This window comes from Nanorana parkeri, unplaced genomic scaffold (genome assembly GCF_000935625.1).
Source record: "Nanorana parkeri isolate BGI_ZX_2015 unplaced genomic scaffold, ASM93562v1 scaffold125, whole genome shotgun sequence".
Classification (NCBI taxonomy): domain Eukaryota; kingdom Metazoa; phylum Chordata; class Amphibia; order Anura; family Dicroglossidae; genus Nanorana; species Nanorana parkeri.
Genome location: NW_017306393.1, coordinates 1,603,876 through 1,618,855, shown reverse-complemented (window position 1 = coordinate 1,618,855; position 14,980 = coordinate 1,603,876). Strand labels below are relative to the sequence as shown.

General features: G+C 39.7%; 1 protein-coding gene across 1 annotated transcript in view; it reads right to left on the bottom strand.

The window, feature by feature from the left end:
* Window positions 1-1,975: 1,975 nt before the first annotated feature.
* NEB (nebulin) overlaps window positions 1,976-14,980 on the bottom strand; it is a 203,642-nt gene continuing 190,637 nt past the window's right edge. The window contains 10 exon segments of the mRNA XM_018553609.1: window positions 1,976-2,262; window positions 3,295-3,401; window positions 3,554-3,589; window positions 3,685-3,831; window positions 5,813-5,905; window positions 7,177-7,357; window positions 8,102-8,209; window positions 10,611-10,703; window positions 11,267-11,359; window positions 13,836-13,928. Coding sequence (XP_018409111.1) covers window positions 2,089-2,262; window positions 3,295-3,401; window positions 3,554-3,589; window positions 3,685-3,831; window positions 5,813-5,905; window positions 7,177-7,357; window positions 8,102-8,209; window positions 10,611-10,703; window positions 11,267-11,359; window positions 13,836-13,928 — 1,125 coding nt within the window. The 3' untranslated portion in view covers window positions 1,976-2,088.

Genomic DNA, 14,980 nt, shown 5'->3' with positions numbered 1-14,980 from the left:
AGACTCACTTTGTGAGTAGGGCATGCGGGCTGAGCACTGGGAGCTACCTCACTATTTGGATTGCTGTACGCGATTTAATTTACCACATTACATCAATTTCATCGCAGAAGCGGTTCACCCTGAGGAACTGGGCAATAATGTCATCCACTGGGCAGAATGTTATATGCACATTTTTTCCCCTCACCATCAAGCATTGACACCTCCAACTATTATGTGGATGAGATGTTGGAAATCTCCTGCCTCATCTTCAAGGGGTAACTCCTGCCAGTGTATGTGGGGCGAGCCCTCTGACTTATGTTGTGCTGCGGAATCTGCATGCAAGAAGTGATTGCTTTGCATGCTCTTTGAGGGACTGCCTTGGATACTCTCATAAAGGATGTCACCAGGGGGGCAAGAGGACTCCTAGCAGAAGAAGCCTAAGGCTCATTCAAACCCTGGACTTTCCAAGTTCTCAGATAATTCCTCTTCAGCATGAGGGGGCGTTTCAACTTCCCAAAGGGGAAGGCGTTTCAACTTCCCAAAGTTCATCTGTTAAGCTTTGCTGACACTTGGATAACCTGCATATCAGTTGGGTGCAGGCTAAAGTTTTACTACCAGTCCTCTGGTTCATGGCTTCCAATCTGCCTGCATCAACACACCTGTTAGCAGGTCTACTTACAGCCCTGGTGGATCTTCTGGATCTGCCTGAAATTTTAGCTGTAAGTGACCAATTTCATTTGTACAATTTCCATGTCTTTGACTTTAAAAAGCCACTAAAGTGGCTAAAAGGACATTCAAATAAGAATACCATATTCAGCAGTATACGGCCAAAAGTTTATACTCCTCACGCTTGTATGGACTTGTTAGACATCCCATTCCAAGGTGCATTAATTCAAGCACATAGCAGCGCTATATCTTATTTACAAACATTAGCATGCAAAGACACTTTGGTAAATTGTACTCTTCCAACCTTGTGGCAACAATTGCAGAGGCCCGTTACTGTTCCAGCATGATTGTGTCCCTGAGCACAATTACAGCTCCATAAGTACATAGTTTGATTAGTTTGGTTTGGAGGAACTCCAGTAGCTTGCACAGAACCCTGACCTTAACCCTGTTGAATACCTTCTGGGATGAATTGGAATGCCAATTGCAAGCCAGGTCTTTTCATCCAGCATCTGTACCTGACCTCACTTTCTCCATGTGGGCACAAATTCCCACAAACATACTCCAAAATATTGTGGAAAGCTTTCCACGAAGAGTGGAGACTTTTCTTGCTGCAAGGGGGAGCCAACTCTACAATATATAAAATATACATACATATATAATATAGTACGGTATATGTTTATGGTTTTGGAATGGGAAGTCCCCTAAGCTCATATAGGTGTGATGGCTGTCCACAAACCTTTGTCCATATAGCATAGAAATAATTACTGCGTTAGATGAATCCATTTTATGCTGACTTTCATAGACTGCAGCCAAAATCTTATTTGGCTACCTTGATGGTTCATCACCAGGAGTTTTTAACAGACCTTCGTATTCATTATTTACGGACACCGCAAATTCTGCAGAAACCCCAGCTTTATTGATCGCTAATGTACAGGGATTATACGTTTTTGACCCTAGAACATAATCTTATGCATGCAGCATTCACAAGCAGAGGAGGGGAGAGGCTCTTTCATCATGTCATATTCTAGGGCAGTTGATTAAATCAGTTTAAATTGGTGGATTTTACAACACCAAGAAATATGCTATGTCTGTGTACAGTAAGAAAACATGAACATTGAACATACAAATAGCAGGTAAGATGCCTAAGGCATTGTTCAAGTCGTAAATCGTAACATATGTCAGTCTAGAATTAATTGGTAACCAAAGACAATCTGGCATTAGCTGATGTTATTTTCAAGAACAAAAAAGAAAATCTATATTTCTATAAAGTACAGTCACGTTGCAGTCTGATGTTAGGAAATTGCTGCTTAAGATGTTACATTTTTTTAAATTGCTTTTATTTCATATATAAGGTAAGTTGACAGAATAATAAAAAAATGGCTGCTGCCCTTAAGTGTTGTTTTTTTTTAGGTAGTGCCATTTCTGTCAATTATGGATGATTCTTTAAATGGCTTCCAAATAGTTAGCTGGTAGCATGCCAGTCTGGCCACTTCTCTGAACTGTCCCGTACATCCATCCTTCATCAATGGTCTGGACATTCACAATGGTGTCACCATCCTTAAAAGAGACTTCATCGCCGTCTGCGGCCCGGTAGTCATACATGGCTTTGAACGTTTTCTGAAACAACAATTATGTGATTAGATTTATACAAAGCTGATTGCTGTGTCTATCATATGTGCAGAAGTCCAATATTCCCCCATCTTGAGGAGCTCCTGATGCCACTGCTATTCAGCACTTTCAAGTGTGTCAGATAGAGCTTCCCTATGGGTAGCTGTTGTTCTTGCTTTACGTATAAGTCACTACTATGTCCTGGAATCGTGTTTGACCATTAAACTTCAAGACGACATAATGTAACAGAAAGCTGGTACTGATAGTGCAGGGGGTATGGACCTGGCCTGGCAGGCGGGGAAGCAACCAGGCACACTGAGTCGTCATGGCTGCCCATGGTTCCTCAGCAAGAGCAAGGGTGACAATGCTAACGCTGCTTTGACAGCCTGTGGTCACCGTTGTCGTCCTATCACAGGAAGCCCTTGGATGCAAAAGAAACTGGCAGGATCAATGGGTGATGATTACTATTCACAAAAGATATATATGTAAAAAAATAAGTCAAAGGCAAGTGGACTTGCTGTAAATTACCTTGATCAATGGGAACCTTCACAGACATATTCACAAAAGAAGACAAGATTGCACTACTATACTGAGCAATTGAAAAGGAAGCTATTTATGTAACTTCACATTTTGACTGAGTAGGTGAAGTGTTCCTCTCTCAACAGTGACTTCTGTTCTGCACTCTTTTCAACAGCAAGGTAGTGATGATTCGCTGCCAAAGCTGGTGAGAGAGCGAGACATGTTAAGCAGGTAAGGGTTCTCCCTACATATTCTAGTCATCCTGCCATTGGTGAACTCTCCCCAGCATCAGGATCACAAGTGTGACATTGCCCTTACAGATTCATGGCAGCCCATCTGTAAAGTAGAAAAAGAACAGACATACTCTGGCAAATATGCCCTGATGTGTATTATGAAAGATGGCCTTTCCATCAGTCTGTGAGCCAGCAGAATTAATCTATGGGCATCCTAAGGGGGTGTGTGTGTGTGATTATTGACATTGGCAAATGTATGTAGGTGATACGGTCAATCTTGATGACTTACTCCAGTAGTGGATGGGTGTGATGGCACTGATGAGGCAGTTGTTAGTTGAGTTGCCACAGAAGAAGACCTCTGTTGTGGAAGCTCAGTAGTTTTCGCTTGCTTGTAGCCTAGAATATAACAAAAAACAAAAATTGAGAACAAGGAAATCTTAACCTTTTGCCGTAAGCCTTAGTTTGCTGCTAAAAGCTGGTATTTAGTGGCAGATGCTAAATCGGCTTGCTGGGCAGCATGGTAAAGTTCTTGTGCGATGTGTGCTTACCTTGGTAAAGTAGTACATGGGAACTTTCCTTGTGGCCTATAAGTTTTATGGAACAACAACGATAATGTGGTAAATGCTCAACTATTGCACTATAACTATAAACTTCATGTGATCAATAATTTTCACTATACCTGTTACAGTGGTGGTAAACAGGCCTCCGTTGCTATAATAGGAATGGTGATGGTCAGCCGCCTCAGACAGTTCCGATTTTTCATCCCCGGCACTCAAGCTTAGCGCACTAGCAGAACGAGACTGTTCACGACTGCGACGGGCTTGAACTATATGAAAAAAAATATTTATTACCCTCACTGTATAATTAAAGAGAGGATGTCACTTTTATTCAGCTTTGGCTACTTCACATTGGGTAATGGTATGGCAGGTAGAGGGTTGACACAATGGACCCAATCAGAGGGGCAGAAAGAAAACAACGCTCTGGTTCCTGCACCTAGGTAGGACCTTTTAGTTTAAAAAGGCAGACAAGTTACCCCCCCTAAATCAGAACTGTGGCCAGACTGTGAACTTTCAAATATATCCATATTATCAGGTGGTAAATGAGCTTTAAAAGAAGCCCCCACTGGCCTCTGTAGCTGTAGGTGCTGTGCAGTCATTCATACTCAATTCACAGCAGAAGCGCAGCCCTCCAGCCTTCTAATCACTAATGTAAATACAGAGCAGATGCACATAGGGAAGGGAAGAGCGGAGTTCTTAGACCGAACTTTAACCATTTCACTGCTTCTCTTGTGAACTTGAGAATAATTACAATACAGAGGTCAGTAAGGGGTTAAAGGAGAATTATGAGGCACGTGATTTTCAATCAGCCTCATAATCTGAGCCGACCTGTGACAAAACTGTCACAGGTCGGCTCTATTGATCGGGAAGTGAGCGAACACATACCGGTGCTCGCTCACTTCTCAATCTATCCCTGCAGAGAGCCAGGACTGTCACTCACGGCTCCCTGCAGGGATTCCCCCTCCCCTGTCCGATCCTCCAGCGCTGACTGACGGAACGTACGAGGGCGGGTACAGCTGGCTCTGCCTCTAGGTAGTCAGAGCCAGCTGTCGCTCACGCAGCTGGGTGGATCCAGACAGAATTGTCGGGATCTGTTCCGGCTGCGGCGTCTCAGTATACCGCGAGATGTAGCTCGCGGTATACTGAGCTTTGGGTGACGGGAGGATGCTAGTTTGTGTCCTCCCGTTACCCTTAGGAGAACTATGGGGAAAAGCCCTGACCCCATAGTTCTCTTTTAAAGCAACTTTTCCCTAAGTTCAAAAAGTGTCCAAAAGCACGACCTTTAAAAGAAGAGTGTTTATGGCCAAATATCCCACCTCCCAATCCTCCGGTTTTTGCTCTGCTCAAGAGTTACATTCGACACATTCAGAAATGATAGGTGCCTACATCTCACACCAAAGTGTTGTTGTTTCTTCTGCTGACCTTTACATCACTACTTTGTCCGGTATTGTTATAGGGCCAGCAAAAGAAACCGTGTGTCCAGTGGGGGACCAAGCATCTGGCACACCCGTAACTGTGTTGGATATGTATAGGCTATTGCTCTTCAAGAGAAGGGAGGTCAGAGAAACAGGCAGCCGGACAGGTGAGTATAAACGCTCTTCTTTTGCAGTTCATGATCTTTAAAATGTTTTAACTCAGTGACAGTTTTTTTAAAGCCCACTGACTGCTTGTTGGGGATACTGTATGTAAATATTTGAATGTCCATAACCTGAGAGAACAATTTACATATCACGATTTCAAAGGATGTCACCAGCACACTATATTTCAAGTGAAGTTAACAAAAGTCGATTTATTGACAATTTCAATTTACATATCATGCCCACATTTCCACTTGCTACTCTCCAAAATACAGTATGAGACAACAGGTTGAATGTATTATCTTAGCAATTGTTGGGATTCTAAAAAAGGTCAAAAATTTAAAACTTGAACTACTTTAATATGACCATTGTGATATTTGTGAATGAGTTGGGTTCCACGTTGAGTTTTACACGTACATGGCTGATTACGTTGTTATTTATGCTCACGATATTTTAACGGCATTTGAAACAAAAGAGTGACTATCAAATTTTATAGAAATTGGTATTTTTTTCTTAGGTGTGTTCTAAACTACTGTATGATTTTTTTTTTTAAGTGTAACCTAAAATTTTATATTATTTGATTACATTATTTTGTTGTGTAAATCAGTGTGTTTCTTAAAAATTATTCAAAGTAAGCAAGTAAGAAAGCACTGAAATATATCGAGATACCTACCAGACATCATGTGTAAGCTTCTTGATTGTATGTTATCCTCAGCTGGGTCATAGTCAAAGACGGATCCAGGATTTGTACGCCACACTCTGAGATCTGCGAGAGAGAAGGAAAAAAAAAAACATGAATTGGATTGTCATGTGTGCTGGAACTTGGCCTCATCTGTAATTTGCAATCTGTAACCTGTAAGCTGGTATTTAATATAAAGCATAGTTAATAATAATACATTTTAAAGCAATATTAAATAAAACAGTACTTGAAATATCCCCAAATTATTTCACTACAAAATGTAAATGGCTAGAGCACTACATTAAAAACAGTATCAAACCATATTACCCTAAGCTTGATCATCAATTTGTAACTATAAAGCTTATTTAAAAGAGAACTATGGGGTAACCTTTTTGCCCTTAGTTCTCTTTAGGGTCACAGGAGGACATATACTAACCTCCTCTCATGACCCAAAGCTCAGTACATAGCGGGCTATTGTCTGCAGCAGCCGGGACAGATCCCGACAATACTGTCAAGATCCACCCAGCTGGCTGATTGGCAGCTGTCTCTGCCCGCTCCCTCCCCGTCCATTCCTCCAGTCAGCGCTGGAGGATCGTAGAGGGGAGGGGGGGGTTTTAACGGTATGTGTTCGCTCACTTCCCGATCAATAGAGCCGACCTGTGACAGTTTCATTGTCACACGTCGGCTCGAACTATGACAATGAGTGTAAATCACTCAACCTCATAGTTCTCCTTTAAGTATTTGGTCCTCTGACCCGCCCTCTTCTTCCTTACACATCTTCTTACTGGTCTGTGTGTTAGATCATAACTTTGCTGGAACAATTTATGTGCAGGGTAGGACGTGACAAGTTCCAAGATTATTTTTTGTTTTTGTAGTGCCTTAGGTTTTGGGGCTCCCAGAGATTGTAAGCACATCTTACTTAAGGGCAAATTCAGACCAGCAAGGCACTTTGTTCTGTTAGAACTTTATTGATATGTTACAGGTGACATTTTATTAAGTTCTATCAGCACAGCACGGTGCAATGTAGTTGTATCGTGTCGCACCACGGCCCTGCACTGAAAAAAAAGTACTTCATGCCATACTTTTATTTAGTGCACACCACTGCATTACCCATTTAAATCTAGACAAGTATAATAATAATAATAATACATTATACAAGGCATTTGGTGCTCACAACATGGCTTTATATTCCTTGTGGCTTATTAGGGAATATATTCCCATGAAAGTTTTTGTGCCCGGAGTTCAGTTTTAACCAAACTAGAGTAACACATTATAGTAAAGGGTTCTCTTCGCAGGAGGAGCTTGAAGTCACTGCTCCTAAACTACAAAACATGGGAACTGCAGATGATGTCAAGTACCTGTGACATCTTGTTCCTGTTCACTTCTCTTGCGCTCAATTTCCACAACTTTCCTCTGGATTCCTCTGTAGCTAATGTCACTGAAGTCGATGGTGTTTTTCTTCACTCTCTCTGTTATTGGGTCAGTGACCACGGGAGTAAAACTTCCCTTCTGCTTTTCAAAATCTTCATGGTATTTCACCTAAGAACAATGAGACATAAATAAATGTAGTTAGCCATCTTTCTTGTATAACTATATTGACAAAAATCTGGCTGCATCAAAAAGAGTTTAGTTGCACTCGGTGATAATCTCATATCTTGGCAGTGGCTTCTTTCCCAATGGATATATCATAGGTGAAATACTGATCAAACAGGTTTAAAAATATTGCCCATTCTCTGTTATTTCCCCGGTAAACTGATGCCGGGACTAGTAAAAGCTGAACTCCAGGTAGCTTTAAAAGGCATTACGCGACGCTGGGGTCCTTTTCTTCATATGAGAAATCCGGTGGGTCCCGTAGCAGGTAAAACAGATTTCCATTTGTGCCTACAGGCGCCCAAAATGGAAATACGGCCCTGTAGGTGAGAATGGAGGCAGGGGGCGGGTCAACCATAAAAACAAGAAAAGGCGTTTATTTGTGTATGAAGTTTTGCTTTAATACATCATTAAATTTATTTTCTTGCAAACAGTAATAGGCGCCAATCAGGTGTGATGCAAGGAGCATGCTGATAGGACGAGAGAGCATGAGTAAGAGAGATGAGCTTATCAGTGTGTTGCCTCTCCCTTCAGAGAAATAGAGGAGAGGCAGTGTGCTGCCTCTCCTCTACTCCTACCCTCCAGTCAGATGGTATGAGTCGAGAGGGTACCTGTAATCACTTAACCTAAGTGCAGCAGAGAAATATCAGCACTTTTTAATCATAACAAAACCCAAATGGCTTGAAGTATTACCGATGAGATATGGCGCTGACTTTCACGAACGCGTCTCATTTCAGGCGTATCCAGCACAAATGCAGCTCTGCCTTGTATCTGCTTACGGAACTGGTCAGAATATAGAACCTGAGGGCGAAGAAACAAATAGTGATTGGACTGAACAAAGCTCAGTTTTCTGTCTGGGTGGTAGGAGAGTTGTTACAAGTGGTAGTTAAATTACTATCAATAAACCGTAAGTAACTAGAGCACAAGCCACCGGGGTCAGGACACGGAAATATTTCTTACCTGATCGTCAGTAGAGGAAAACCTTCAAATGAGTTACAGATTTTTTTTTTTTCTTAGACAATATATTGATAAACATAATAAGTTAATTATTTAAAACATATTAGATTGTTGTAGTTTCCCTAAGTTAATGTTACTACAGGCTTCTATTAGTCACGTTTGTAATGTGTGTAACACCAAAGTGATCGGTTTATAGCATTTCTATTGTAATGGTTACAATAATTGTTTCTGCAGAGAGTTTCTGAAATGTTACATTGCTGTACTACTAGAAACACAGAAGCATAGAAGACTGACTGTAGAAAAAGACTAATTGGTCCATAGAGTCTGCCCTGTTATAACATTTTTGTCTGGGGATAGACCCATGTTCATTCCAAGCATGTGTATATTCACTTTCTGTTGGTGAAATAGCATCATACTTTCTAACCTAACTCTTGAATTTCCCTCTTGCTAGTTTGAGGTCATCCCCCTGTTCTTTATGAAAGGTTTTCCTCAAATTCACAAGCTGGCCATAGACCTACAAAAGAAGTTGGAAATGCAGATATGATCGGGCCACCCTGAAGCTTTTCTCCTGTCTGGAGTTTTTAAGCATACGTAAAGGTCTTGAGTATGACTCAGCTCTGCGGATTGTACTGAATACAGCAAGCTGCTTTATGATATTTATATATATATATATCCTCTTTTAAATTTTTATTGCTGTATTCTCTGTCCTGTTGACACTCTGTCACACCTTGTTACACAGGGGGGTTGCAAGGAAAGTTGCAAGGAGGCTCATATACTTACTTGTCTGCCAGTGGCCCCCGCTGTCTTCTTCCATTGTGTCCCGATTTCCAGGCAATGGGACACAACATCTCTCTTCCCATACCTGCTCCTTCTCTTGCTGGTTTGCCTCCCTGCTCCTCCCAAGGCTTCCCTTGTTGGTTGGCTGGCACCATGTCTCTGCATATGCTCCGCTCCTCTGGGATCGGTGCAGGAGGCACCTTATTTAAACCTTATCAGACTGTGCCTCTGTGCCAGAAATAGTGTTCCTGCTGGCCAAGTGTTCCTGTTACAGACCTTTGCTTTGTTCTTGGATTACATGTTTGCCGGCTTGAGCTTTGCTACAGTCAGGGATTTCGCCTACTGTCTGCCACCTGCCCTGACATATGCTATGTTCAAATATGCCTGCTGTCTGTCACCTATCTTTGTTCCACTGGTGTGCCCACTATCTTGTTCCCCACAATTGCTGCACAGTATGTCTTCACTTATCCTACCCTGGGTCCATTTTGGACATTCTACAGCTAGAGCATATATATTTTGGGCACACTAGTACCAGAAGGCCTAGAAAAAGGGGCTGCTAAAGGTGAAGCTCCACCAGTTGCTATTTACTCGACTGGAGTGTCTGCATCTGAACCTGACAGAAGTAAGAAAAAATCTTCCCAACAAGGACAGAGACAGCAGTAAGAACCTTCCTGTTGTCCTACTCATTTCCTGTTCTAAAAAATATGTTTTAATTGCTATTTAAGTCTCAGTAGGGGAGATTTCCCCTCATTTCATTTGACAGGGGGACAGGCAGTTAGAGGAAATTGCCACAATAGGGACAAAGCAAAAAAAGACTAAGCTGGCCATACGCTATGCAAATTTTGGCATCTTCTTCAGCAACCACCTGAAATTCGCACAGTAGGTGCTGCTGTCCGCACCGTTCTAGCTGGCATCCCTCGATTAGCTGATCGAAGGAGCCAGCTGGAAAAATCTTTGAATTCATTTGAATAAGCTGCCAACACCGTTCGTGTATTCTGACAGCGGCCGTTGGCGGCAGCTATCAGGATACAAAGTTAACGGGGGATTCCTAGATCAAGCATTGATGGAGGAACCTGTTTTATTTTTTTTGTTTCGCCTGTGGGTTGAACAAAAGAACAGAACAGTGTATGGCCAGCTTAACAAAACTTCTTCACCTCTATGCAAATCTCTAAGAGGTTTTAGCCAAAATTGTCTTCTAAGTCAAATTAACCACTAAAAAAAAGATCATCAAAAAATACCAAAGTTATATTCATTAATATTTTAGTTTTTAAGTATTATAATTGTAATTAAAAAATGTTATATTTTAGTTTTTAAACTTAAAACGTTAACTGTATTTACTTTTTTATTGACTTTAAGTGCAAAAATATTATCCGGCTACTGTAATTAGATTAACATATGCATACACTGCACAGATTAAACAGGATTATGTTTTAAGATTGAACGCTGTGGCTGGGTTACATAAAAATACCGAGCTAATATTTTCTTGGTTTCGTTTAACACGCTCCATCTCAGGAGTTACAGTTGCTGGTGTGGCTTTTCCCAAATGTTCTTTATATGATACCTACAGTGTACAAAGAAGCATTCATATATCACTATACATATACGAGCATGACATATTGCTAGGGTTACTGTTTAGACTGTCATAACACCGCACTTAGCAGGAGATTGTAAGAGACGCTACTGTTAGGCTTGAAGCAATGGCAGAAATACATAGCTACCACTTGCAGTATAACACTGCTGCTGTCAATAAAATGTCAGTAATTTAATTGTTCAGAAATCATATTAGTCGGTTACAAAAGCTTTTTCTTTAACAAAAATGTTATCTCATATGCCAACCAATTCTTCTTGAGTGCCATGTGACCCAATATTTGTGTAATAACACCTGTTCAGAAAACATCTAGATTATTATTTGGAGGGAGAGTTTGAGTGAATTTGGGAGGATCTAACTTGTTACAAAAGCGAATAAGAACCAGAAAACAAGTAAGTAAAACTGTAAATGATGTTGCTGCCAAGGGAAAACAGAGGTGTTGTTACTTGTGTTATAGTGTCATGATTTATTTCTAAAAACTACAGCAGTTGGTTTTATTTAAGCAATTTGATATTAGCATATTCTGCAGGAAGTACCATGCTAATGTTTTCTTGATTGCGTCTGACTCTCTCCAACTCGGGAGTGTCTGTAGTGGGGGTACATTTCCCCAGATTATCTTTGTATAAAACCTACAGGTTACAAAAGTAAGCAGGATTAACCATTTTAAACATTTTATAGATTTATAGGGTTTTTCACAAAAGGGTGAAGAGTTTGGAGAAGGCCGGAGAAGTGAACAATCTAGAACAACATAGCTGAACTGGAAAGTGAGCTGAATCTTTTCCAAATCAGCTATGTTGTCCTCAATTGTTCATTTCTCCTGCCTTCTCCAAACTATTCACCCTTTTCTGAATATCCCTGTTAGTGTTCTCATCGTTCTTTGACGATTCCAAAAACTACAAAATGAGCAAGCCTCAGAATATTCTGTGTATTCAACAGAAAAAAATATAAGCAAGACTTAAGTAGTCCGAGGGCTTGTCTTTTCTGCCATCCATCCACAACTCCATTCTTGAAAAAAATTGGAAGCCTTAAAAAAAGGGATTTTAACACTGCCCCAATTTCTTTTAAAATGTTATAACATTTACATTAAAATGGCACTAAATGCAGGGATTAAATCCTAAAAATGCATTCAAGTACCTTAACTATTAACAAAAATAGCTTATTTGTATAGACTGTGGATCCGCAAATCATCTCTGAATTGGTGCTGACACTGTTCTTCCTTCTGAAGCGTTGACTACTTTACAACACACACAGGGACCTTGGGGAACAAAAGTAGCCACCCTCCAGAAGGAAGGACAGCGTCAGCACCAATTCAGAGATGATTTGAAGATCTATAGCCGAGTGAAACCTAAATAAGATACATTTTTGTTAATCGTTAAGGTACTTGAATGCTTTTTTGAGATGTAACTCAAAGTTTAGTGTCACTTTAAATTAAACCAAGTACAATAAATATGCCATGATAAGGAATGGAGCACATTGTGGTTGATTTGCCAAAGGCAAATAGGCTGCTTAGTTTGCAAGGGAATCTTCACTTAGCTTAGTGAATGAAGTGAAGCTCGAAGCTCTGATGACTTCCAGATATCCAATCATGGGTATGCAAAAATAGACACGTGATTGGGTATTCTTTGCAAAGTCAAGTTTTTTTAATCACATTCACTTAGCTTAGGGAATATTCCTTTGCACAGTGAACAGCCTTTTTGCCTTTAGTAAGTCAACTACAATCCTGCAAAGATACGATTGCCTTGTATGCAGGCTGATATTCTAGACTACTTTCTGTAAATAGTTGTGAAATGCTGGCAAGGATGTGAAAAGTGAAGCTCTGAACAGTTGGATTTGAAAGAAACTAAGCATGTTTTCCAGAGATGAAACCGAACTGGAAGTCATGTGGAAATCATATATTTCTAAGTGTTGACCAAAATATGTTCAGTATGCAGGAATTAAAAAAAATTATAACTTGAAACTCAAAACTTAGATAAGGGACTAAAAGTATTGTAAGTGAAAAATATTAAATATATGATTACCTAACTTTAAAATTAAAGATGATGAACCTGCAGATATATTATTTGATGCATTTTTATATTAGTTTAGCATATAAGAACCTGAGAACATTTTCCGAATTATTAAAAAAAAAAAAAAATACCTTGAAAAGATAGCTGTTCCAAATAAAAGATAAATAATATATAATATTATATTGTTAAAGTGGTAAAAATAGTAAAGGATCACAAACATAAGGCAAACATGTGAATTATGTTAGGAAGAGGATTCTGATAGATTATATGATACGAAAAACATAAAAAAATGGGATTCTTTTTTGGAAAGAGATAAAATATGGTTAAAAAAAATGAAATGCCATTAAAGGAGTGGAAATGCATTGGTATTAATAGAATACCTATTGCATGATTAAAACATACAGGGAGTAGGGAAAAAGTGTTCACAGCAGTTGAGAAGGAATATTTAATCCATAATTTAGGATAATGGTAAGTGGTAGAATTTCTGTGGGGAATGATGTGACACTAAATAATAAAATAAAATAAAAAATCCAATAATATAGAACGATTAAAAATGTTAAACTTGACAAAGTTTTAGCAGTAAAAAAAAGCATTTGCACTTATTTCATTAAAAAGACTGCTTGTCCCGGAATTAGAATGGATAGCAGGCATTAAAAGTCACAAACGTAATTGTCTGAGACATAAAAAAATAATAATGTACATTTTAGAAACAGTTGAATAGGAGTTAACAAAATGGAGAACTTAAAAGGCAGATGTGCAAGGATTTAAGAAAGCAAAATACTTATTTTGTATAATATGTTAATGTTATAAAGTGTATATAGTGTGCTTAGGAATGGAAGGAAGGTAGGATATTGTGTTGAAAAATGTGCAAGGTAGCTGAGGAACAGAAACACAAGGAAAGGTCGAGGGAACTGGTGTTATATTTAAAGACAAGGAGACGAATGGAAAAGGTTGAAATGCATCTAACTGCAGTGTGTAAATAGAAATGTAATAAGGTCATTCATTTATGATTTAGGTTACTGAGGTCAGAGTTAAAGATGTTATGGTGAGGGATTTAAAATTAAACATTAAAAGGGATCTTTTTAGTTTTTGTAAATACCGAGCTAATATGTTCTTGATTGCGCTTTACTCTCTCCATCTCAGGAGTCATAGGCATTGGTGTTGGTGTTCCCAAGTTTTCTTTGTATACAACCTGATGGTACAAGAAAGTACCCCAGAAATATTACCAATATTTCAAAAAAACACAACATATAACTGTTTAAAAAAATAAGCTTTGTTAAAACGTTTCTGAGCAATGACTAATAGACGAAAAGGTCAGTAGAGAGCTAGTCCACATGTCAAATATCTTATTAAAAGTGACTCTGTTGCTGGGTTAAAGCTTTTCCTGAAAAAAGGAGCCTTTATTCTTACCTGTCCGACCACAAGTTCCTTTGATCCTTACTTTGTGGAAGAGCTTTGGCTCTTTTTCACCTGAAAAATCTTCCAATTCAACACTTTCAGGACTGTTGGATGCTTTGTCCCCCTACTGTGCCCTGTGGTGGTTCCTTCCATTAACACCTATGTCAGTACTGTGTTCTGTAGCGAGGTAAGGAACCACAGTGTTCAGTAGGGATGCACCAATTCCTATAGCATCGGTACCAATACCAAGTATTTGGGCGAGTACTCTCCCAAATGCTCCGATACTTACCTCCGATACCGAAACTTCGGGTCAGAGGGGTATCTCCCTTTGACCGCCAGTGCCATGGGAGGCGGATTCTTTTCCAATCAGGAAGACGGACGCTGGGTTAGGATCCGCATCCCTAGCCAATCAGGAAGCCGGGAGGCACGTCAAAAACCAGTATCAGTACATCCTTAGTGTCCAGCATGCAACACACCCAGAAGCATGTCGGGTGTGGAGAGGCCTTTGCCCTGCAAGAAAGCAAAAATCGGAGGAACAGGCTACAGGCTATGGGACAGGTGAGTAACAAAAACTCTGTTTTTATAGGTGGTACTTTGCTACATTGTTTTAATCCAGCAACAGAATCACTTTAATAGACTGTTGATATAGTACATCCCAGTTACAATGAGTAATGTGATTATTTAATGGATGAAGGTTTAAAAAGTACATTGGAGACCATTCATTATTTAGTCATGTTTTAGGGTTTCTTGGGAAAGTATGTTAATGTAATTATTTAGAAACTTATTGAGGTACAACTATGTTAATATACATTTGAATAGAAATCATCATCAGGCATTGGTTATTAT